The following is a 26,420-nucleotide window of genomic DNA, read 5'->3' as shown; positions in this document are numbered from 1 at the left end:
GCATTGTTGTAAAGGATTTAAGGCGTCCTGGAGTGACATTGTACCCATTCTGTCTAGGTCCTTCCTGGACAGTGCAAGAACTGTCTTTATAATCCTACATTGTTGACCAGGTGATCATTTTTTTCTTTATAAACCAGCCTGTAATTCCTCAGAAATCTGTCTTGCTGTCGCGCAGATTGCATTGACTTTTCATTCTTAACTCCCTGTGGCAGCCTATGGTTAGAGAAAACACTGTGGTGAGCTGGTCATGCTTCAATAGCTTTTTCACAACTGGGCTCATCAATAATTAAATTAATATATTTTCAGACAATGAAGAAAATATTTTCAGTAGAGCTGTGATCTAGCAGTGCTCTGCTTTCAGCATGTTTTGAGACCACAAAGGACACTGCAGGATCTGAACCTAGCACAGAAAAGAAGAAACAAAAGCAACTCAGTTTCCACAGTCTTCATTAATTTAATTTAGCCTGAATAATTCATGTAGTGCCTCTCTGTAGTATATTTTATCTGGAGACACAAAGGCTCTTTATAAAGTTGGGCAGCATAATTATATTTTTACAGGTGAGGAAGCAGAGATAATCTCCGTACTCAAACACTGGGCAGCAGGCAGGGTTTTCTCAAACCAGCTCAAAGCCCCTTTCTGGCAGGTATAGTTCTGCAAGAAGACAGATCTGGCCCTATGTGTTACGAAACTGTCTTCAGAAATTTGGCTTCTAACCCGGAATGTGACACCAGTAGGAGCTACACTTCTGCAAATGAGGTCGCTTAATCTATCTTAATAGTCATGTATTTACTTTAGTGCCGCTCTGTGTTGACCGAATGAGTAGAAATCTGAAAACCACAAGTGATGGCGGATCATAGCGGGCTCTCCCCGTGCCTTCAGGGTCTGTTGTCACCCAGCCCTTTGGCAGTGCTTTCCTCAGCTGTGGTTTCGTGACATGAAGTCTCCAACAGCAGCTCTATCAGCAGTGCTAAGGGACTGCTGTCCCACTCACCGCTGCTTGCCCAGCTCCCCTCGTGCCCCAGACCTTCATGCAAACTCAGCACGGGATGGAGCCAGCTTAAAAATGACCTACTGAAAACAGCCCTAAAGAAGCTGTGTTTACTCCTTCATCACATTCACAGTGTTGTGGGAACAACTGTGACCGTGCATCTCAGGCGGCAATTTGAGCAGAGCAGAGCAACATGAAGAGATGGGGCAGTGGGGAAGAGGAGGGGAGGTCATCAATGCCTCGGGCTGGTATTGCCACCAAAAAGCTTGTCTCACAAAGCCACGAAATCCTGGCCCAACTTTTAACGACCTCTCCCTCCTTCAAAAACAAAATTTTCAACGAAATTGGGTTTACCAGTGCAAGATACCCAGATTTGAGATTGAATTTACCAGTTCAAACTTTTGGACCCCAACTGGACTGAACCATGCTCCAGCTGTATTTCCTTAGCTATTGTCAAGTGCCCTAATATTTGGGCTTTGCTGTAGCTATCCAGACAGGTGCAAGAGACGGTGTTCTGTAAAATCAAACTCATTATTTCTTATGTCCAGCTGGGTGTGAAGGAATGGATTCCAGTCCCGGTAACCTCCTTGCCATGAGGGGTGATGCCCACCCATGTAGCTTGCTCTTAGCCTTCTGTCAGCTCTAAAACCCTAACTTTTTGATGGACTGCTACAGCTGCACAGCAAATTACTGTAAGAGAGCTCTAAATACGTTTGAAGATGATTTCTTGATAATGGAAAACACTCAGTGTGAACCTTTCCTTTTTTACCAATCAAGGCAAAAGCTTGGTAAAACTTTAAGTGTGTACCACATAAAACTCAAGCTGGCAGCAGTTACGTGTGACTTTGCTATGATGGACAAAACCGTTTTATCCTAAACTGCACATTGCCAAGAAGGATAAGAGAAGCAAATAGGACACAACAAGAATTCTTGCTGGAAGAGGATGGAGAAAAGTATCACACTACTATTGCAATAGCAGTGGCCAGTACTTCAGAAGTTGAAGACTAACAAAATGTATCTATTTGTGGGGTACAAGATAGCAGGCAATCTTGAGGAAGCACGGTGACGGTCAGTTCTGTGATTAGGCAGAAGAGTTATTAAACACGGTAGGAGGGATGCGGTACAAGTGCAACACTGATGATTTCTTAGTCCTGTCTTTTTCCTTTTATGCCTGTTTTACCAAACATTTTGCATTATTGTTGTTCAAACTCCCATCTTGCTCTTTTGCTATTGCTCATAGTGCCAGTGTCGCAATTAGCTAGACAAGACAGGAGCTATTTGCTATGATTTGCTCCTTAGACATCAGGCAGACTCTGGAGAAAAAAGCAGCATCAGAAACCAGACAGGAATAAGTGGACCAAATAAAATCTGTTCCCCCTGAGTTTCAGCGATCAGATGAACAAAAGTAGTTATGTGAGAACACACTTGTGTGCTGGAGTGAAATCTTACATGATCTCAGACAGAAAAACTTTATTTTTTTTATTTTTTTTAGGGTTTGTTATTATTGAGTTTGGAATAGTTTATTTTTCTGGGAAATCAGAGCCTGGTGAAAGTTAATTAAGTCTTACCCAGAATGAGAAACTGCATGTATACAATCTTCAGTCTTCAATAGTTTGTTTTAAAAGAAATATTAGTCAACAAGGCACCTAAAATACCCACACGGTTTTGGGGTGGGGAAGGAAGGGAAGACAAGCAACAGAAAGTCACATCTACACAACACATTCTGTGCTGGTCATATAGATTTCATGTGCTCTGAAAGTGAACTGTGTACTAGACAAGAATGAGATGTTCTTCTGGGAGTTGGGGAATAAGAGAGCAAATATGTTTGCATCTTTATGTGGTCTGTATATAGAATCCCTGGCCTTCCTACAGGGGAAAATTCTAAGTTAGTAACATCACCTCAGTGTCTGATGTGAGCCACAGAGTGGTCACAGCACAGGCATACATATTGACTACCAGCAATAACGACATGAGAATAAATCACCTTCACTGTCATGGAAGGGCTAGAAAATGTTGTTTCCTTGGAGGTCATCTGTGGAGTGGAAAGTGGGGATGATGCAGAGTTCTCACTCAAAGTCTCTCTTTGAATTATTGTAATGGATGAGCTCTGCAACACTGGGTTTGTTAAAAATGACATTGGTCCCAGCCATAAGCAAGATGTTCTCCTTGGGAAGGGCAGGGCTTCATAGCCTACCTTTTATTTCTACGAGCATTTCAGCCAGGGGTCTCTGGTGGACATTTTGGTGTGCCCCAAAATATCCCATGATACAGAAATTTGTGACTGACAGTCTCCTTGGAAGTATTGCAGACAGGAAACAAAGTCTAGGCTGGCCTAGAGAGTTTAGAAGACCCTGCCTACACCGTAGGAAGTTCCCACTACTCATCTGAGCTGAGCTAACTGTCCAGGTGCCTAAACTGATATAACTTTTAAAGTAAAACTCATGCACTGTGTTATTCCACCTTCTGCAGGGGCAAGACTTACCCTAAAAACAAGCAGTTTAAAGGGGAAAGTGATTGAAACCAACAAATTTTACTTTGTAGAAGTGGCCAGCTAAGAACATGTAATGATCAGTTATGCTGTCTCTGACGACAGGCAAGGCTTTTTGCTTTCCTCAGTGGTGATCGTCTGCCAGAGGCAACAGTTACAGAGGTATCGATAATGCACAGGGTTAACAATTCAGACACCACTGCACTGTAAGGGAGACTTCTTCATTCTGATTCATTTTCTTCTTTTACAGTTGCATCCAGCTATCTCCATATGGCTCCTTCTCCACGACGCTACCAGTCACTCATCATCTTGAACTTGAAAGTCACCAGCCACCCCTTTTATGTTGTTTTAATCCAGTCAATGGATTAAATTTGGCACACTGTAAAGCCTCGTCTCTTTGAGGAAAGTGAATCAGTTTAATTAAATTGATTTAAACTTATGTAAATTACCATGATAGATGTACTGAGGCTGGTTTAACCTATGTTCGTATTGATTTATCTTGCATCAGTTCTGGTCCTGCCATGAATGCCAATCATGATTATTTTTCAACCAATGCACTCATCTAATACTGGCAAAGTCATAAGGCAAGGGAAGAAAGTCAAAGCTCAGATTTTCTTCTTTTGCTGGAGCAAAATGGAGCTTTCTGACACCACGCTGTGTGCTGCAAAGAGTATGTGAAATGGTAGAACAAGTCAGACAAGGTGGCACAGAGGTAGTAGAAACAGGCAAAACATGCATAGACAGGCAGGGTTTGGGGAGTAGGAAAATTTGAGAACAGCGATGATAGTTATAATCCTGTATTTTCCATGTCGTAAGCACTGCCCACATAGCTGTCATTTCTTATCATTAATTTTTACTGTACACAGGCAATACCCTGTGCTGGAGGAGCCTTTTCGTCTGCTGCAGAAGCATCTCAAAACACCACGAGAGACTCCTGAAGATCTCCCTGTGTCAGAAATGTCGGTGGTAATGACCTTCAGGCACATGGTAGAGCTTGTAAAAAAAAATATGGTTGTGCTTCCAGAGTATGCTCAGGGGTCTCCAGGTTTCTTTCTGAAAGCCTACAAGACTGTCACACTGACATTTTCTGGGTATGTTTTCTCAGTGTAATGTATCTCTTAAACCCTCCAGACTTTTCAGACAGCTTCTGCTGCTGCTTACACTGAAGTGTGACATAACCTTACAGCTGGTAAGGGGCCTGCCAAGATTTCTACCTTGTTCTGTGCACAGATTACTGCTGCATTGCCATCAAACAGGGCTCTAGAGCTCATGTCCAGCTACTCAGTGTAAACAGTTCCTCTGAGTGCTGCAGCCTCGAAATAGTCTACAAAGCAAGAAGACAGTGTCTGAAATCCAGGCCCATGGGAAGGAGTGGCACATAGCTTTTATTTTACTTGCACAGTACTTGTAGTTTGATTAAAATGACTGGAGTATGTAGTGTCTTGTGCTCATCCTCTCATACAAGGATGAATGTGACCCATAGGGATTCCTAGTTCAGCAGTTGGTCCAGCAGATGGAAATACCATAATCATGATAGTATTCCTCAAACTGCTTTCATTGCAGCTTTTGTACACTCTTTGCCATGAACTCGGCATGAATACAGAAGTTGCTGTCTTGTCATGAGGCATGGCGTGGATATTCAGCTTTGTGAGATCCATAAGATCCTCATCTGGAGTAAATAAGTACCCCATATGCAGCTATTGTATTGACCGTTTACGGTATTGTGGAGAACAGCAGAATCAGCTCTCTTTTTGTCTGCAAAGCACGAAACAGCTGGCACTCACTGAATGCCAGATGCCATACTCCAGGGCACTCAGGGTTTGTTTGCTCCCACACCACAGCACTGAGGCTGCTTCTTGCATCCACCCCTCTGCTCTTCCTTGTAACTTCAAAAGACCCCAGACAATTTCCGAGGGTCTCAAGCACAGAGTGGGCCCCGTTTTTGTATCACAGGTCCCCACTCTTTATGAAAAACCTTTGATATAAAACTTGAAACATCTTTGTGCATCTCATAGACTTTGAAAGGACACTTGCCCTGCAGTAACATTAGTTTTGCTGCCTATTTTTCTTTCTGATAAATTATTTGGATAGGTTGAGGTGAAGAGAGTTGAATCTGAATCCGCAAATGCGGTCTGTTCTTGTCCAAGCAAGGGGATCATTCATCGAGCAGAACGACTGGCAGTATCTGGCAGGCTTTTCATACTACAATAGTCAGTAGTTTGCAGGATTAGGTGTCAGGCAATACATCTTCATGGGTACAAGTCAAGCTGTGAAAAGTTTTGCATGTCTAGCACCCTTCTGGTACTTTAACCTCAGTGCTCCTGTGCTGGGTTACTGAGTCAGAGACAGCTGAAAAGCAGTCCCAGTCATCTCAATCGGATTTAAACTCTGTTACTGAGGCCCTGTTCCCTTGAGAAGGATTTCACAGTACGTACAGGAGCATATTATGGTGGGATTTACTTGCTTTTACTTCAACACAGGCATTATATCTGTCTGCTAAGTAGTTCTTATCGCTGAGGATAGCTCTTGCTTCAGTTGGCATGGCAGTTAAATACTCTCCAGAATATGATAGACATATTCATTAATCCCAGTATAGTAAGGAGCAAATCCTGGTTGCTTGTACATCAGGATAAGCACATCCTTCATCCTGTTCCTCTGCTCTTCGTCGTAAGTGCTGAGCAGGGAAGGGTTCCAGTTCTGCAGTTACAAATGTGCAAAATGAGAAAACCTGAGTTTGCCAGAGCAGTTTTGGCACCTGCAGCAAAAGTCTGGAACCAGGTAAAATCCTGCATCTGTTGTTTAGCCTGGGAGATAGCTAAACATGCGCTGAGAAGAAGTTAAAAGGAATAAGTCAAAAGGAGCTGGCATCCCAGTCAGTGAAGTGAGCTGAATTTGGTCCAGTCCTTTTGCCCACAGACTCTGGTTTCCGTATCTGTTTTCAAAATTCAGTGTTCATTCAGATAATCCTTTATTAACCATTAGGGTATTCTTAGACTGCAAAACTGTAAAACTCACTGTAGAGAGTACTGTGGGACATGACTTCTCTGATCATCAAATCTAATCTCTGGAATCAAGCAGGATTAACTACAGATATCATTCCACTTTCCCTGTATCCATCTTTATCTTGAATGGCGTTAATGATGCTGACATAATGACCTCATTAGGGGATACCTTCCTAAGCATGAGTCGTCCTGTTAATCATGTCTGCTGCTGCTATTTCAGTAATTCAGAACTAAAATAGTAAATAACAATTGAATAAAATCTCGAACCTGATAATAAATTCCATTAATCATCTGAAAAGTTGACATATTTGCAAAATTTGACTAGCAGGCATGATTTTCTTGCCCCCAAAAGCTATGTATTTTGCCTTTATTTTTAATTCCTTCAGAACACTAGCCTTTGGACTTGGCTCAACAACAATCCCTCTTCACACTCACAGACTTACAGTTGTGGCTTGCTAACGAGGCCTGCAAAACAGAGCAACATGTGAAAAAAGATAACATGGAAAGGCACTTTACACTTTGACAAGGAGAACTTGTTAGTATCTGGAGATCAGTCTTTATTTTTAAAAGATTAAGACATTTCATAAAAATGTACCAGATGTAAAGAATCACCCAAAAGCAATAATAAAAATATGTAACAGTGTTGCTCCTGAAGGAAGTACTCTGATTTTTTGTATTTTTGTTGTCTATGACCTCTATTGATGGATACCCTATATGGCCATTTGGTCACACCAGTTTTGAATCTTGACTGAGGTAATGATCCCAAGAGGTGCTCATCTCTCCAGTCCAGCAAGGAATATGGCAAGAGACCTGAATCTTTATTATTTCTATCAATAAATTTGAGTAATCAAGAATTTGTGTTGGTCATGCACTTTGTTATCGCTTCATTTACATTCACTTTAATTTCACTCTTGTATAATGCCATGTGGGAATAAGTCACTTTATAGATCCTTATCCTTTTGTGTTTTTCTGTAACTTTGTCCTAATGAAGCAAAAAATAGTGAAAAGGTTACTCTTCCCAGCTCTTTCGCCTTCTGGGGTTTTCTGACCCCGCAGTTACACACGCACATGCTGCTGAAACATAACTCAGCAGAACTAAAATCATAATTCATAGGACTGTATGATAACTCTCCGTGGCAGGAATCTCAGGAGACTCTGGTCCAACCTCCTACTCATGGCAGGGTGAGCCATGAGGTGAGACTAGGTCACTCAGGGCTTCTGCCTGTTACGTCTTGAAAACCTCCAAGGACAGAGACTTTCCATCCTGGGCAGTCTGTGCCACTGCTTGATGGAGTTAATAAAGCACCTGGCAGTTCTTGTTGTAGCCTGTACCCTAAAGGTGCTGTGAAAGGAGGTTGTAGTGAGGCAGGTGTTGGTCTTTTCTCCCAGGTAACTAGCGACAGGATGAGAGGAAATGGCCTCAGGTTGCATCAGGGGAGGTTTAGATTGGATATTAGGAAAAATTTCTTTACTGAAAGAGTGATCAGACATTGGAACAGGCTGCCCAGGGACGTGGTTGAGTCACCATCCCTGGAGGTGTTCAAAAATCATGTAGATATGGCACTTCGGGACATGGTTTAGCAGACATGGTGGTGTTGGGTTGATGGTTGAACTGGATGATCTCAGAGGTCTTTTCCAACCTTAATGATTCCATGATTCTGTGATTCTGTCTAACCAAGATCCTGACAGTGGCAGGCAGCCTCAGGAAGTTAGAAATGATAGAAAGCCATTTTTGATTCCAAGAGCCTACTCCGCCTTCAACATAGCTGATCCAAATACTGTACCAAAAAAAGCAGCAGGAAAGGCGGTGCAAAGGTCAGTCATCTTCCTCCCTCTACAGAATTAAAAAAAACATTGCTGTGTTGTCACAGATTTATGGATCAGCTCTGAGAAGGTGGTTCTGTGTAGCAGGAGCCAAGGTAGGTGGGACTAGATATACACAAGGCCAGAGAGTGAAGACTTGAGAAGTTTGAACTGGGCACGAAGGGCAGGCGGTGCCAGTGAAGAATCACATGTGGTCACAGCAGTACCGTTTCAAACAGCCAGACCGCACAGATGAAATGAAGAGGGAAAAGCTAAACCTGCCAGCACTGTCATGACTACTGCTTGAAAGTGCGACCCTCCTGCTCCTGCCTCCTGCAGCCTGTCCGCAGCCGGACGCCTCTCCCCATGGCCGTGGGGACAGAGGAAGGACCATGACACTCTCGCTCTCCATCAGGGCTGGGGTTGTAGTCCTTAGGGGACTCGCTCTCATCCCCATCAGGTTTGATTTAGATTTCAGCCCCGCCATTTTGTTTACTCTGAGAGCTGTGACAGCAGTAGTTAGACACACAGAGGCCTCTGAAAGTGAAGCGTTATTAACTAGGACAAAAGTCTGTCAACGAAACATATTATAATAGCACTAAGGCATACAATATGTATGGTTGTTTTTCTCTAGAGGTTAGCACATCTGCTGTTTGGGAAGCCCCTTTAATTCCTCCATAGTCCGTCTAATGGCTTTCTTCCCTGACAAAAGGCACTCATGTTCTTCTCCTGAGAAGAATTTCTTTAAATGTCAAAATCCTTTTTCCAAATATAATTCTTGTCTAGCAAAACTGCTGTGTCACTTTACCCTGGAGCCTGGCACTATGTCTCTGTCCTCTCACTTGAAGCGTTTGTGTGAACACTGCTTACTCAGAGAGTGCATGGCCAGGAGGACATCAAGATCTCCTTAGACGATCTCTTATCCATCACAGGACTCTACATTTCGCTGAGTTATCTCTGTATGGAGATTGGGTGATGAAACTGGAGCAGTGAAATGGCTCTTTGTCCAAGGGCAACTTCACTCTTGTAAACCCAGTCCTCTCCTTTTCAGATTGATGATTATCTGGCTTGCAAATGGACTAATAAACCACCTCTGCTGTGAAGTGTGTCTCTCCCACCATTTTAGGGACTCAGTCTCTAGTTATCCTTGAGCATAGCTCTGCATGGAGGAGGAACATGGGCAAGGTTCATTCCTCAGGCAGGGAAACAGATGCTCCTAGACAAGCAGAGTGGATAGGTCTGCTGCATCGGTCCCAAGAAGGTTTCCTGAGTCGTGGGTCAAAGCACGCCTCCTACCTGCTCCCTGAGCCCCCAGGCAGGGAAGAGCCCTCCCTTGCAGCCTGGCCTTTCCAAGGCACCAGCCAGAGGAGGAGTGACCCTTTTTGCACAGGCGGCGAAGGCTTTCCCAAGCGCGGGCACGAGAGCTAGGGATGATGCACGAGTGAACAAAGTCTGCAAGATTGACTTTTTTTGTAAAAAGTACAGAGAAGTAAAGAAATAAAGCTGTATGAGACGGTCATATTCCTCCTGAAAAGGACTCCTCTAGGCTTGTTTCTTCAATCTCAAAAGGAATCGGTTTGATTTTTCACATCTGTGTATCCCATTTTCTGATTGCTGAACACTAACAGGTTGAAAAGTGTTGTTGTGGTTTCATGGAAGAATAGGATTATTTAAAAAACTTCTTAATTCTGGACAAGCAGAGACACTTAAATCAAGGCATACTGCAGGCTGACATTCAATTATGTAATGAGGAAGGAGAGGAAGCACGCAATAAAACAAATAAAAGTAATTGCAATGTGGTTTATTGAAAAGAAGAAGTAGATTGAAAATGCTATTGGGCTGAGCAAAAATAGCATCACACGACTATTATAAGTTCATTTCTCTTTTGCTAGCAGACTGGGGACTTCTTCCTGCTTGCTTTTTTGCTATTGAATATCAACGAGGGAAATAACAGTCTGCCTCCCTGCAGCTTTCTGAGCTGATGAGCTGTTCCTGCTTTCTTTTGAGATTCAGCTTTCTTCCCAATCTGAGGTATTGAGCCTGTGAGTGACCCATGCTACAAACAAAGCAGGAAAGTTAATACACTTCTTAATTAACCTCTGCAGGATTCATTTATTTTTTATGCAAATTAGGGAAAGGACAAGTAGGTAAATGTTTGCAACTGTCTAAAAGGTACCAGTGGCTGCATGGCTACTACAAACTGCAGAAAAAATAGCTGCAGAGGTGAAGCAAGTGAAATCTTGAAGAAGAGGCAATCTTCTGTGAGACAGGAGCTCTCCCCATCCTCCTTCAGAGAAATTCAGCTATCCCAGATGTTCTGTTTCTGAACCTTGTACCACTGTAAGCTAAGGCATTCACAGATGATTTATTGTACTTTTTATTGTGCCTTTGTTGCTCACCCAAGGTGATGGAAATGAAAAAATTCTATGTAATTTTACCTTTTCTGTATTGTATAATCTATCTTTTTTATATGGACTCAGCTGCTTGGTCTCAGGCTCCAATGGTACTGCAATTTAATTCTGCCTGTCTCTGTGTGTGTGTGTGTGTAAATATTCATCCACAAGAGCGAAAATTATTAGTCAGTTGGTATACTGCCTCCTGCAACTAACAAGAAATATAAAATATGGTTACGGTGGATGTGAAGAACAGGCATTGTTACGCATAATCTTCCTCACCCCTTGTGCGATGCAGGTGGGCTGTCTCGCCTGGCTTATGCCAAAGGTAGTGAGGAGCCAGCGGGAGGAGCAGCTCTGCCTGCCTGTCTGCCTCCGTGCTCTCCTCCACCTGTGTTGTTAGATGCAGAGCTGCTGTCGAGGAACCGTACGTGGGCTGTGTGCTGAGATTCCCCACAGCTAAATTGCCTTTCCACAGCTGCTCATCCACTAGCTTGTATGAATAAACATGCTACGCTCAGATTCAGAACTGCTGACTTCTCATCTCCTCAGAAGCTGACTTGTGAGGCCCTGATTATCTGTAACAACCTGGTGGGTGGCAACGACGGTGCCAAAACGGGACACTGATGTGCGGAGGCTGAGGAATAACATGGCGGTTGTGCCGCTGTGCTCTACCCTTGATCTGTTTGCTGATAGCCTCACGCGCTGGAAACTTGTCGCTTCTCTGAGTTTTTCTCAGGCGTTGGGAGGTGTCTGGACTAGTTGGGTGGTTGTAATAAAAACTTGCCCGAGAAGAGGCTTGGAAGGATTTTGAGCAAAGGACTTTTGTGCAAACCAGCACCTTGCCTGTGGCTGTTGCTTGTCCCCCAGGAGCACCAGAACATTGGCTGTCACCACTGCCCTCTGCAGCACTGCGCGTAAAAATACCTGCGCTAGATTTAAATAAGCTGGGCAGAAGCACTACAGCTTCAGGATGGGACTCAACCCAAAGTCACCAGAAGTATCAATACCTGCTCTCTGGAACACCGTGCAGGAACAAGTGGGATGAATCTCAGCTCTGAGCTGACGTTGATCCGTGGGGTGTTGCAGCAGAGTGCGCTAACAAAAGGTCTCCAGCTGCAACTACTTCATTCCAGGGATCAAGGAAAAACCAAATGTAATATTTGATTTATTAGTAATAATCAAACAATGTTTATACCAAATAAAAAGTTTTACTGTAAATAAAACACTATCTCAAACATTAACATTTAAATATTAATAAATCAGTGTGTAATTTTGATATAAATCAAACAGCAAATATCGAATAGTCAATCAGACAGATGAAGAAAAGATAATGACTCTTCATATCGGTAGCCCTGGTGTTTGCTTGAGAAACGACAGGCCATGTCCGTGTCTTGGCCAGAGGTGCTTCAGCACCTCAGTTTTCCCACCCCTGAAAAAATGTGATGGAAGGGGCTGCTTGCCGGACCGAATGCCCATGACAAGCCGCACGGCCTTGGGAGTGCAGCACCCACAGCTGCTCCGCACCTTAGGCCAGAGCTGCGGCCACTGGAATTTGGGTTTCTTTTCTTGGAGCTGGAAACCAAGGGATGCCAACAGCACCGCAGAAGAGCATTTTCAGCAGCTCTAGGAGACTCAGCTGGAAGAGGAAAGACGGAGTTTTAAATCTCTAACATTTGGCTAAGCTGAGGTGAGAGCCCGAGTCCCCACATCCAGGGAGAGTGTTCAGCCTGTCTGGAGGTGGATGTGCATGTCTTTATAAACATTTCCCGTTCGTTGACACTGGTCCCCTGCTTATAAGTTTTACTGGTGCCGTGTTGTCCCTCGAGTCACTGGCTGGCCTCTGGTCCCGCAGCCAGTCCTGCCGGGCCTCGAGTGGGGACAGAGCACAGCTACACGGTCAGACCCCCAGGAGAGGACTTCCCCACTTAGCTTAAGCACGGTGCTTCGGGCACTGGGGTTTCGGCTTGGGCCGGGCCCCCGGGCAGTGTGTGACTCAGTCAGCGAGGCTGCTGCTGCAACAGCTCTGTGCGTGTTTATCGAAACGCAAAGTTAAGGACTGGGTGCTCTGTGAACTCGGGCGGCCATGCCTGGTGTTTTCATTTTCTTTATGGAGGCCGTTGGTGACCAAAACGGCTGAGTCAGTTCGGTGCCTTTGAGAACCAGGGTTTAAACTCACGTGACAATTTTGGAAAACCTAGACTTAAAACCAGACCTAAAGCTAGAAGGCAAAAGACTTCTTCAGCATCAACCACAAAAAGGAGTCATCAGACTAAACTCCAGCACGTTCATCTGTTAGTCAGGGCGTTGAAATGCTTAAGGAAAAAAAATCTGCAATTATACAAATTCTATTCGTATCTTTGGGTAGAATTAATCCAGGTGAGTGGTACGTTCATGAAGATGCCAGACGTGCCACAGTTGAATGTCAGTGCACGGAGAAACAGCGAGCAGGGAGCTGAAGATGCCTAGCACTGTGCTCGAAATCAGGCCAAGGGTGCTCAGGCTGCGAGGGATACCGAGCCACACGAACGGCATCTCGAGCAATTATCAAAACGTTAAGAAACGCTGTTCTCAGTCAGTCACCGCTGACTGTATGACGCAGTCAGTCTGCGGATATTACTAAACAGAATACATCCAGTACAGCTGTTCTTCCAAGCAGTTTTGTCTCATCACGGAAAAAAGCCATCCTGGCTAAGCTGCAACATTCAAGGCTCGAAGCCTTGCGACGGCGTAACGCTGCACGTGCGAGATAGCGAGACAAACTGAAAAGTGATTGGAAACCGTTTTATTGGACACAGCAAAAGTTTGGCACCTATTTATGATAGACCTGCGCGTGCGAGAAACCCATTCGCCACGACGGCAGCAGGGCTGCACGGGCCTGCAGCGTCCCTCCGCGTCGGTAAAAAGGGGGCTGCCAAGTACGGGGGCTGTCCTGAGGGCAGGAGCTTCCCTCAGCCCCCCTGGTTGTCGGCAGATCTCCGGCTGGACTTCAGGTATGCATTCACGCGGTTATGAGTAAAGTTACACAAACGCTGCTGTTCTGATCCGCTCAGCTGCCGGACGAGTCCGAAATGGCCGCCGGGCACCCAGAGGCAAACACGCCTCTTATCCAAGCCCTCTCGCGCCGGCACAGAGAGCGTTCCCAGAACATCTGCAGTTGTCATCCGGCCGCAGCGTGGAGAAAGAGGATGCTTAACAGAGGGCATGGAATCCTTACCAGATAGGTGTGGAGGCACGGGGGGCAGAGACAAGCGCGCGAGCTGGGGGTGCCACGGCTGGACCCGCATGGTGACAGCACACAGTGGCGAGCCCCGCAGCTAACCCCACACCGCCCCAGCCGCATGCCCTCGGGCTTCCAAGAGTGGCCAGGGAGCACGAACCTCATCCTCTCTCTACGTAGGGAAACATGTGGTTGCCGTGGGGGGAACAGGAGAGAGGAGAACCGCTTAGCAGCGCGATCCGATCCAAGCGAGGTTGGGCTTGGCTGCAAACAGCTGGCCTTCTGCCCAGGGCGGAGAAGGAACTTCAGCGGATTTCGAGTGTGAGAGCCCCATCTTCAAGAGCATTCCTCTGGTAGGGCAACGTGCTCCACTGGATCTCGTCTGGAGACCTGCGAGGCTGAGGCCGCTGGGGCACTCGGTGTAAACCGGCGTGTTAAAAATTGGTAAAAGGAATAATTTCTACAAACAGACATTACCTACCTGAAATCTAGTCACTAAAAAAAAAAAAAAAAGGCAAAAGTAATTTTGAGTGTTATGCCTGTCTAATTTTCCCGGGGGACGCTCCGTAGCTTTGTGACCACATTTCCCAGCTTTTTACAAATGTTCCTCTCACCTTCGTGGCTTTGTGTGGGGTTCACGCAAACAGGAGCACAGGGAAAGAATCTTTGAAAAAAAGAAGTAGGGAGAAACAGTAGCATGGAAAAGGTGAAATTTCACTTCTATTTCACATATGGGATTTTGCCAAACTGTCAGGCACCATGTTTCAGCGAGACACGGTTGATTTAAAAGGTATGCACAGGTTTAAAAGGCAAGTACAGGTTTTATCTCCTCCGAGCCTGACTCAATTTTTAAAATGAAATACCTTGCTCTTTAGAATAAGAAATATTAAAGCCACGTCCACTCCGCTTCTTGCCAGAGAGACCCCCTGTGCTCGAAGGACCCTGACACAACGGCCCCTGGCAGCGCTCAGCCGGGCAGCCCGCCGGCCCGGCTCCCCCCTCGCCCCGCCAGCGCGGAGCTCAGCGGGCGGGGCCGGGCCGGCGGCACCCGGGACCCCTCCGTCCCCTCGGGACGCACCGCACCGCGCCCGGCACCCGGCCCCGCGGGGCGCCCCGCACCCGGGACACCCCCCCCACCGCCGTTCCCTCCGGGGCGCCCCCCCGGCCACTCTGTGGGAGCGGGGCCGCTGCCGCCGCCGCCGGCGCCCCCTGGCGGCCTCCGCCGCTCCCGCCCGGCCGCACCGCGGCGCGCAGGGGCGGTCTCCGCCGCGCGCGGCTCCGAGGGGGCTCCGCTGCCGCCGCCGCGCCGTGACGGGCCGGGCCGGGCCGGGCCGCGGCGGGACCGCGCGCTGGGCGGCGGCGGGCGAACAAAGGGGATCGAGGCGGCGGCGGCGGCGGCTCCGGGGGGGGAGGCACCGGCTGGGCGCGGGGGGTGCGGGGAGGAGGAGGAGGAGGGTCGCCGAACCGCCGCCGCTTCGTCGGCCGTGAGCGGCACTCACAGGCGGCGGCGGCAGCCCGCCCCTCGCCGCATGGCAGCCCAGTGAGGGAGGAGCGGGCGAGGGTCTGGCGGTGCCCGGAAGCCGAGGGAGCCAGCGCCGGCGGCAGCAGCAGCGCCCGCCCGCCCGCCCGCCCGCCGGGATGCGCCCCGCTCTCCGCTGAGGCGCAGCCCCGCCGCGATGCTCTCCCCCGAGCGCCACCGCCACCACCGCCACCCGCCGCCGCCGCAGCCGCCGCCGCCGCCGCACCACCCGCCGCAGCCCAGCCATGTCGTGGCCACCATCGAGAACCTGCCGGCGGAGGGCGGCGGCGGCAGGAGCGGCGTCTCCGCGCCCTCCTCCAGCGTGCGCCAGAGGATCAGGAAAGTGCTGAACAGGTGAGGCCGGGGGAGGGACCGGGGCTCCGCCGCCGCGGCTCCTCGGCCCGCCGCCGCCCGCCCCGCGCCGCGCGGCTCCCGGGGGCGGCCGTCGGGGGAGCCCCGGCCCGGCCCCCTCGGCGGGGAGGAGCGGGGGGGGGGACGCGGGGACGCGGAGCCTCCCCCGGCCCAGCGCTGGCCCCGAGGCGGCGGCGTGAGGCGCGGCCCGGGCCCCGCTCGCTCCCCGGCGGTGTCCGTGATGTCGGTGCCGGTGATGCCGTGCCCGCCGGCGCACCCCCGCAGCGGGACCCCCGCGCCTTCGGCTGTCCCGGCGGCCGCGGGGGGCGGCGGGGGGCAGGGAGCCCACGGCCCCGCCGCCGCCGCCGGGGAAGTTGGGGAAGGGGAGGGAAGGGGCGGCCCCCCCAGCCCCGGCGGGGTCCGCGGCAGCGGCCGGGCGGCCCCGGGCGGGATTTCCGACCGGTCTCGGCCCGGCTGCGGGAGCGGGGCGCGGGCGGGACGCGGGTCGGTGCGGCCGTGCGTGTGGCTCGGGGCTGTCGGCGCCAAGGCAGGGAAACGGCGGGGCGCCCGGGGTAAGCGCGTTTCACCGAGCGCAGAAGAAAACGCTGGAACCGTCTTGCTGAAAGCCTCCCTCTCTCCCCCTCCGCCAGCTGTTTCTCCTGCGCTGGTTTGGATCAGGGCTGGGGCTTTTGCTACAGAGCAGCGCCCATTCTGGGAGGATACTCCGAAGCAGTGATGAGGAAGGAAAGCACTATCCTTTGTTATTCGGGCATGAAATGAAGTTGAAAGAAGAGCCGTTTGAGCTCAAACTCAGTTACACAATTCCTTGTACACGTGCATTTGCAACTCTCAGTATAGTAGAATTCGCTCCGTTCCTCAGCCTTCAACTGTCTGTGTCGTCTCAGGTGCCCTGTGCTTGCAGAATCCTGCTCTCCTCCTGCGTGGACACCCTGAGGCGTGCGTCAGTCCGGAGACAGGACACTAGAGAAGGGAAGTTTTCTCAGGAGCAGCAAGAGATGTATGAAGGGGTGGTGAGGGGATCGGGTACAGAGGCAGTAGGTACTCCTGTTCTAGGGTGGTAACAGTGACCTCTGGGGAACCATCAGACAGACCACGGTCTTCATGGCCAGGAGGCGCTGGATTTATTCATAGGGTTCAAGCAGTTGCAATGCTCATGCATGTACATGACTCAGCCATAGATGAAGAGTCAAATCAATACTTATTGTTACATATATGTGATTGAAGTGAGAATATCTAGGTTTATGTTTGAAGGGAGAAAAGGACAGGAATTTTTACAAACTTGAATCTGGAAACAAGATCTCCCGTCGCCCAGAGGAACATCCTGATGAACGGGACCCCAGTCACTTTTTCGTGAATATGTTCTTTTCTCCTCCTCAAACATGAAACGAGTGTCAATTTTTTCGAAGTTTATGTGATTTATGGAGAAGGAGAAGACTTGTTACTGTGGTCTTTTAAGGCAGCCTTTTCTTTGTGTAAGAGAATCCTTAGCCCATCCCAAAGTCTTTATCAAGGGAAGTTTTGGCTGAGTAAAGTTTCCTTCAACTTTACATGGGAACTAATGACTCAGCCCTGTAATGCCATGGCTTTCGTGGGATGTTTCTGCTGATACAGTGAAATGAATCCTGACACAGTGAAATGAAACCAGACACTATGTTTATGTTTTCATCTTCTCTGGAAACAATAACAGGCAAATACACAAGGGAAAGGAAGAAATTTGTATGCCATATCCTGAAAGAAGCAGGAGCCCAGATCAAACCAAGCACTGGCATCTTCAGTTAATGTTTTTCTACTGGAAAAGGGTAGCACTTTCTCCATGCTGTCTATACTTTGTGTGCACCATTTGCTCGAGACCTGTTTGTGAAAGGTTCCTGATTGACTCTTTGAGTTGAGCTCATGTGCTTCTGTTTTCTGCTAGACACAGTGGGGGCTCCTCAGGCAGACAAAAGAAATAAAAAGGTTGACAACAGCTGGGGTTGCCAGAAACCTGCTCGTAGCTGGTAAAATCATAGAATCATAGAATGCTTTGGGTGGGAAGGGACCTTTAGAGGTCATCTAGCCCAACCGCCCTGCAAGTGAGCAGGGACATCTTCAGCTAGACCAGGTTGCTCAGAGCCCCATCCAACCTGGCCTCGAATGTTTCCAGGGATGAGGCATCTCCCACTTCTCTGGGCAACTTCGTCCAGTGTTTCACCACCCTCACTGTAAAAAAATTCTTCCTTGTATCTAGTCTGAATCTACTCTCCCTGAGTTTAAAACCCTTGCCCCTTGTCCTGTCACAACAGGCCCTACTAAAAAGTCTGTCCCCAGAGAGGAGACAGACTCTGGTATGGTCAGAGGGGAAACGAGGCAGCAGGAGAATGGGGATAGACACAGGCAGAAACTGAGCATCATTTCTCTCCCACTTTGTATGTAGCAGTTTGGTCACCCAGGCACTCGTCGGTTTCTGAATTGCCTTCAAAGGCTCCTCTTAAAATTGCTTTGCAAGCTATGGAAACTTATTTGAACTTCACCTTCCAACCTCTCCTCCCTGTTCAGTTAGTAGATCCCGAGGTAATAGAGAAACACTGGAACAACCCCCTCAGGGTGTTTGAGAGAGAACATACTGAAATCAGAGCTGGCTGACTGTAAAAATCTATTTCAGTGATCACATCAAACACTGCACTCTGTGAAAAAGTTGGCCATAACTGAAAACCAAAGTAAAACACAAAACCCAAAGGGTCAGAATCACAGAGGACTGGAGATGCTCAGTGAAATTGTAAAATTTACTGGAATAGTTTGGATATAAGTTCAGAGCTGCCAGTGATGGTGAACAGGACCTGCGGCAACAGGACCAAGCTTCCTGTTATCCTTGAAGTCCAGGGAGGATGACTTTGAATTGCTGTTGCATTCAGGGGAAATGTCGTGGTGATCACACACTGCAAATAAGTTCCTGGACCTGTGACTCACACCCGTGGTCTTTGAATCCCAGCTGCAGGGTCCTGCCTGGTACCCTCCTTGTGACATTTGCTCAGCAGGTGTCCCTGGCTGACCCTGCACTGCTATATTGCAGGGGAGAGAAAGAGCAATGTTAGCTGCTTGATTGCTTGCTTGCTTCCCTTCACAGCCTCTGCGAAGCCAAAATTGGACTCCACCAACTCTATCTGCTTGTAGAGGACCACTTAATAAGCGGTGACTCACCTGCTCCATATTGCCTCCCACCTATAGCGGGAAGCAAGAAAAAAAGGAGGAAATCGTGCGGTTTGGAGCTCTGCGGTTCTCCATGTCTCCACCCTGGCGCCTGTGTGTGCCAGAGATACCTGTTGGTGGGTCTGAACTCGCTCTGTCTGGCTGTATCCCAGCACAGAGTGGTGGCTTGTCTCCCTTGCTTGCACTCCCTGGGTGAGCTGAAGGGTCACGAGCAGAGAATCACCTGCAGAACATTGCCTGTAGCCGCCGAAGCCCTTTGAACTAATGTCCAGGTTGCTCTCACGTTGAGGAGGCTGGTTATCACCTCCTGAGAGGAACTGGGCAGACAATAAACATTGCTGAAACACAGGGGGAGCAGGTTGCTGAATGATCGCTTTGGGGTAGATACACCAGAAGGCTGTGCTGCCATTCAGCGTGACCTGGACAGGCTGGAAATTTGGGCAGAGAGGAACCTGATGAGGTTCAACAGGAGCAAGTGCAGGGTCCTGCACCTGGGGAGGAACAACCCCATGCATCAGTACAGGCTTGGGGTGGACCTGATGGAGAGCAGCTTTGTAGAGAGGGACCTGGGTGGCCTGGTGGACAACAGGTTAACCATGAGCCAGCAGTGTGCCCTGGCTGCCAAGAAAGCCAGTGGGATCCTGGGGTGCATTAGGAGGAGTGTGGCCAGCAGGTCGAGGGAGGTTCTTCTTCCCCTCTACACTGCCCTAGTGAGGCCCCGTCTGGAGTACTGTGTCCAGTTCTGGGTTCCCCACTTCAAGAAAGATGAGGAGCTACTGGAGAGAGTCCAGTGGAGGGCTACGAGCATGGTGAGGGGACTGGAACATCTCTCCTATGAGGAGAGGCTGAGGGAGCTGGGCTTGTTCAGCCTGAAGAAGAGAAGGCTGCGAGGGGACCTTATAAAATGCTTACAAATATCTGAAGGGTGGGTGTCAGCAGGATGGGGCCAGACTCTTTTCAGTGGTGCCCAGCGACAGGACAAGGGGCAATGGGCACAAACTGAAGCACAGGAAGTTCCGTCTGAACATGAGGAAGAACTTCTTCCCTCTGAGGGTGACAGAGCACTGGAACAGGCTGCCTAGGGAGGTTGTGGAGTCTCCTTCTCTGGAGATACTCAAGACCCGCCTGGACAAGGTCCTGTGCAGCCTGCTGTAGGTGACCCTGCTTCTGCAGGAGGGTTGGACTGGGTGACCCACAGAGGTCCCTTCCAACCCCTACTATTCTGTGATTCTGTGATTCTGTGTGATTCTGGGGGATTCTTGTAAACGAGAGCCGACAACCGAGGTACCTGCTTACACGTGGACATCACCTCTGTAGTCCTAGGCACCGGGACAAGGAGGGAAAAATGAAGTTTCTGCAAGGAAAACGACTATCTTAAGATACAATGACCAAGTTATTTTTCCTAAGTACAGGAGATTATTCCGGGAAACAAAAAATACCAGATCTGCGTCAATGAACTCGAGTCTCCAAAGTAACGTCTAAGGCCCTGCTATTGTATTGCTTTCCTTGACGAGGACTTTTTTAGGAAACTGGATGGCGCATATATTTTTCTGAGTTTACCCACTTCTATCTTTTAGTGCTTTCTTAAGGAACACTAGTTATAAAATCTAGTTGTGCCTTATCTTGCTGTTTCAACGATGTCTTCATGTGCTTTTTCTTGCTCGCTGTTGCTAAGTGGCACTTGTGTTTTTGAGAAGGTTCCTAAAATTCATATCAGAATATTAGAGACATATTCTACTTGATATCAGAAAATAGAGTCAGAGTAATTTCAGGCACTCAGTTCCATACGATCTTTTAAACAGCTTTGTAGTTACATTCTCTGCACTAGTGAATTGCGAAGGCTTCGCTGGAGCAGTGTGAGTCTCTCCCTACTTCTCTGCCCACTTACTTGCTCAGATAAATTTTGGCATTATGCATAAAGCCACTGTATGGTGTAACTACCACTGCCTTTCTTAGGAAAATAAAGAAAAAAATGATGTTGCTAATAATTATAATTCATTAAGCTAGGTAGTGATTTATTGAACAAAATTACATGAAGAAAAGCAATTTGGATTCCTCTTGTCAGAAAGCCCGGCTGTCTGGGTACAGTCTGAGGAAAACTTTTGCCTTTTTGGTATGTTACAGGCCCAGTTCATCCCTGATAAGGGAGTTGAGGAAGAATTTGGCCCACTAGCTGGCTAACTTTGAACTTGAACCATGTGTCAAGGCTGCTAACTCTTCAGAGATGAGAGCTATTTAAATGACACTGCAAGTATCAAAAGCTATAACCTAATGATTTTTTCTTTTCTAATAACGCATATCAACATAGTAAATCAGACAGAGGGAGTTTATGTACTGAAAAGAACCTGAAACTGAATAATAACGAAATTGAGGCAATGTATTTCATTGCCCCAAAGCAATAACGTCTTTCATTTGACTGATCAGAGAGGCAAACAAACCAAATAATTTATGGCATTTTTCCTTAATGAAAAGCAAGTCAAAGATCAAACATATCATTTTTGGAATCCGAAAAAAGAGCGAGTATTCATAACCTTCAGTTGCTTCACTTTCTTCTTGGAAACAAAAGGATTGGCTTCCTTTGGGATTTTTATTCTTGAAAAGTACAAATAGCTTCTCAAAGTCCACCCAGAATAACACTGACTCTGGACGAATGAGTCTGAGCCCAATTCAGATAGCTGTAGCTCTCCTTTTAGGTAAAAATGTTTATACCATTCTGAAGTAAGTCAAAGAAAACGAGTTTAGAGCATAGATAAAGCAGCTAGGTTGGCTTTTTTGTACCTGTTAGTATTATTCTTTTTTGGTTGGGGAAGTGGGAAGGTTATATCTACCCATAGGAAAGCATCCTGGCAGAGGGTGTAGAAATCAACTGATGACAAGTTGTCCACTGTTTCCTTTTCTCAGTAGTTGTAATCGCCATTTAGAAAGCAAGTGACCTTTGTGACTTGGCTACATTCCCAATAATTTGGGTGCAAAAGGGAAATACCTGTAAAATGGGAGAAAAAGGTGCTTTTCCCCTTCCCCTCCAAACAACTTATTTCAGTGAATGCCTACTCAATGGCATGCCATAGGGCACTTAAAATGCTTTGATTTAGGAGTGAAGGTGAGCTAAAGCACGTAAAGCTTCCATGTTGCTGCTGTAGCAGGTACTGGAAGTCTGTCCAAGCCTGGTTTCAAAGTGCCTGAGCGTGGTTTCCTAAGGGGTTTCGGAGTCAGTGTCGGAAAGCTTTGTCGCCTTTACCTCGCTTTTGCTCCTGAGAATTTGCACCTTCAGAGATCCAAGCCTTGCTGCTCCTGTTCTGAATCAGGAATTGTTTGGAGCGATTTGATACGGCAAGTGCACCGTGATCTAAACCTGACAGCCCACATGCTGGCTGGGAAAAAACTTTCCCTAGGAGGGGCAATTTGGCAAGGCGAAACATGTGGGTGCCTTGTGCCTACCTGTGACGCTCAGAAGGCCGGTGCTCACTGGGTGCCCGTCTCTAAGTGGGAATTTTGGACACTGGCTGCGCCGTGGGCTTTGGGAAGGGGTTACTGCCTCTTGAACTAGGGGGGTTTCAAAGGAGCAGCGCTGTCAATGGCTCCATAGAGAAAGCTGGGGGAATGGACAGAGTGGCTCTTATGGGATGGACAGAGCAGCTTTAATGTGCTAATGAGGGGAAGGCCAGATGCCAGCAGCGATCAGAAGGGCTCTTTGTGGCTCTGTCTCTTTGGAGATGGCTGGAGTCTCTGTCCTTATCGGGGTTGTTTCTGCAAAGCAGAGGGAAACACTGGGGCTATTAGTGAGGTGTTCCCTTCCTTTAAGTCAGCAGATAGCCTTACAGATCAGCACTTGAATACTGATTAGGGCTAATTGCCAGGAAACCTTAGGAAAAAGAACTTGCTGAAGAAGCTGGGCTATAAAAAACTGCAAAAAATCAGCCCCCAAACCTAACAACAACGGAAGACCGGTGCTCAAAGGCTTGTGAGCTGAGCTCAAGCTCAGCTGAAATCACCTGTTGTGAGAACAGCTGTATGGGGACTCATAAATTACTATGACTGTAAAGTGTGTAAGTATTGGTGGTTGTGAAATTCCTGTTATGAACCGACTAATCTACCTGTCTCTGCTTATTTATGTCTGTCATCTGTCTCTCTGGGATTTTTACTGAAAACATGCCAGTTTTGAAGTTTGTCTTTTAGCTTTCTCTGACTTGGTTTCTCTTGTAATTTAAGAAAGCATTTCTTCAGTACATGTTCTCTCTCTGACATTTTTCTCAGAGGCACCAAATGATTGAGGTGGTGAATTTGACTCCCATGCAACACATTCTCCTCAGTACGGCTGGAACTAAAGAGCAAGAGATGGAGGAGGGAGCATCCTCACAGCCCGGCCGTGCTTGGCAAGAGCACCGGTGTGGCCACACTGTGCCGTACTTCTGCAGGGACTGTGCCTGCTTTTCGGGATGTCCCACGGTACATGGTGCTAGCCAAATAATTTCCTGGATGAGGTGGATGACCCTTGATCTCACCAGAAGGATCTGTCCACAAGCGATGGCATGTAGGTGCCACTGTAAAAAATAGCGACATTTACTAAGGCAACCTTCTATTTGTAGCCGATACAGTAATTTCGTCCCTTAATTTCAGTTTTCCGTAGTTGTGGTGGTCAGTTGCTTCCTTACACTGCCTTTTCCCATAGCGATGCAGGAGGCCATGCTCCAGCTTCAGATAGGTCTGACCCATGTCGGCATGTGGGAACTTCAGAGCCAGATAGCGAATCTTCGTTTACTATAACTATTTTTTCTGTCAGAAAATGTAGATGAGTCGAGACTTTGGCAAAAAGGATGGGATTTTCTCAAGACTGCATGTTCAGTGTTTCTTATGTCCAGACTAGATGTCTTTGGGTGGAGAGCGACTAAGACTTCATGGTAATCTGGTGATGGGAGTACTTATATAGGAGACCAGGTTTAACTCTGCTTCACTGCATCCCTGAGGGCTGCTGTGAACACATGGACTGTGAGGTTCTCTTGGGATGAAGAACCTCAAAGGGTCATGCTTTTGTCCTAATGCAAAACAGGAGAAGTTTTGAAATTTAAAAGTTTGGAACCAGAAGATGCTTTTTTGCCCAGCTCATCTCTCAAAGCATTTCAGGCTTCAAGGTGTTCGTTTACTATGCTTGAAACAGATTGCTGCATCTGTAATACAGTTAAATGAGGTCATTTATGTCCAGTAGCAAGACCATAATTATTACCTCCCAAGCCCTAGTGTTAATTGCAACCTGTAAGCCAGTATTAGCCGATGATGGAACGAAAACAAGATTTGAAACATTTATAGCGACGGCCATTATTTTACTTAGCCCTCTCTGGTGTTCATTTGCCAAAGAAACCTGTTGCGCCTGTATCCAGAAGCCTGCTTTACTGTCTTTTATTGGGCTACATTGATTTTTGAAATGGTGCTGTCTTCTGTGCCACATTCATTCTCATTACTTTGTCTCTTCTGGCGAGTGTTTTGATGCGACCTGACTTTTTCTGGTTTCCGCTGGGTAGAAATGGACGGTGACTTAAGAGAACTGAATGTTTCCCCTCATTTGGTGAAATGGAGAGGAAGCCACGGCCAGCGTGGGAGGGAGATACCTGGAGTCTGATCCTGCTCTGATGCCTCTTCGTCAACCTCATTGAAGGGGAAGAGAGCTCCACAGCTCCACTTCTGCATCTCTGCAGCTGAATAACTAAAATCCTGATCCTTAAGATAGCCTTGGGGCTGCTAGCTCAGACCCTTTCAGCTGAAGGGGGAGTTTAAGGGGGGTGTGCTGAACAAGAGTGGTGACTACAAGTTAAAATCGCGTTCTCTCTGCCTTTTTCTGAAGAGAGGAGGTAGATCTCTATGTCTAACTCTTCAAGACTGTGAATCACAGACATGGAAGGCCTGAAGCGAGTCACTGACAGGTAGTGGCCTAATGTTCCAAGAGGAATAAGGCATAAGCTGTACCCTATCCTATGCTTTCTGTTTTTTACTGAAAATTGGAACTTTAAGTTGTCTAACTAGGTGCCTCTGTGGCTATCCCAGCAGGCAATATTCTTCTGCATGGCTCTTTGCTTTTTTCCACCACATGATGATGAGACAAATGCTGGAAAATACTTAATAAAATTAAATTAATTATGTTGTGATTATTCTAAGACCACATATTTTATGGAGTTTTAACAGCTCTGTGTTTTCAGTGACTTCTGCAGACTGATTTGGGCTATTTACCTTCTGTAATCTTTTCTTACTAGAAGCTGAGAGTGGTAATGAAACTAAGCAAGTGCTTCTTTTCTGTTACTCCTTTCCTTTTCTTGCTCTGCTGCTGCTACAGACATGAAATGCTTTTGATTACATTTTTTTAACTCCCTGCTGCCAGTATATTGAGGTCTGCAGGGACTGTCCTGGGTAGATTGAAAGTGAGGAAGGACAGCAAATAGCAAGTAGGTTGGGAAGAGTTGAGCAGGGAGCTGGAAAATATTTTAATGGCTGTGGGATTTGATACTTGAAGGAAATAAAACTTTAATATTGTAGATATAATTTTCATCAGGCTGGGTATGAGGGTTAAGTACCATCAGGCAGAAAAAGTTTCCAAGCTTCCTCTAATGTGATGGAGAAAAAGTGGGTAGGCACCCGGATATATGTAATGGGCAGACTGAAGTGCCTCGTTTTCCTGCCTGACCTACCTGATATACACAGGTAACTTCCAGTCAGATTTTGGATACCTGACCCCTCCTGTTGGGTGCCTGGTGTACTGAGGGGGATGCTTTGTAGAAAAACAATTTTTTCTGGAATTCAAAGACCACCATTTGCAGTAGTTCCTCCCAGAGCGGACAACACCTGTGCGTAGCCCTGGAGACCTTCTTGCCTCCTCTTCAGGCTGCTTTGCTTCGATTTAGTTCTCACCAGCATTTTCTTGACAGTATACTTCAGTGTTTTTTCGGGTCCAGCTTGTGGCGGGGGGTCACATCTTTGAAGAGATTCAGTGGAGTCCAGGATATTTGGAGGACTTAATCTAGAAGCACAGGCGCAAGGTGGTGTGATGGTTGTCATCCATGTATGAAGGCACCGCTTACTGGCATTGAAAAGGAAAATTCCAGGTTTCCTCTCATTTAAACAAAAAGGTGGCATCTTGTCAGAGGAAGCGTTCAGTAGCAGAAATGCACTCAAGGGGTGAGGCAGAGTGGTCAGCGTGAGACGCCTTGCCATGCTGGTTGCCAGAAGTGGAAGAGTTAGGTTGCATCTGTATTAACCAAACAAAATCTCTGGCATTCAGAGTTTCTCTTGCTCTGAAGAGGTTACCTGAGTTTGAGACAGCAAATATTTCCCTAATAATTCACTGGAAAAAAGGACTCTGTGTCTCTGAGTGTGTGTGTATGTAAGTGTATGAGATCTTTTAAGGTGAACTAGAAAAGTTACCCAAATTTGATGTCCCATTATAAATAAATGAATTCTAGCAC

At 47.4% G+C, this 26,420-nt stretch overlaps 1 protein-coding gene across 1 annotated transcript in view; it reads left to right on the top strand.

Moving 5' to 3' along the window:
- Positions 1-15,529: 15,529 nt before the first annotated feature.
- SLC35F1 (solute carrier family 35 member F1) overlaps positions 15,530-26,420 on the top strand; it is a 257,949-nt gene continuing 247,058 nt past the window's right edge. The window contains exon 1 of the mRNA XM_075414159.1: positions 15,530-15,768. Within this exon, the coding sequence (XP_075270274.1) occupies positions 15,572-15,768 (197 nt within the window). The 5' untranslated portion in view covers positions 15,530-15,571. The remainder of the gene's footprint in view (positions 15,769-26,420) is intronic.

This window comes from Opisthocomus hoazin, chromosome 2, assembly GCF_030867145.1.
Source record: "Opisthocomus hoazin isolate bOpiHoa1 chromosome 2, bOpiHoa1.hap1, whole genome shotgun sequence".
Lineage (NCBI taxonomy): Eukaryota > Metazoa > Chordata > Aves > Opisthocomiformes > Opisthocomidae > Opisthocomus > Opisthocomus hoazin.
This window is presented reverse-complemented; position numbering and strand designations above follow the sequence as displayed.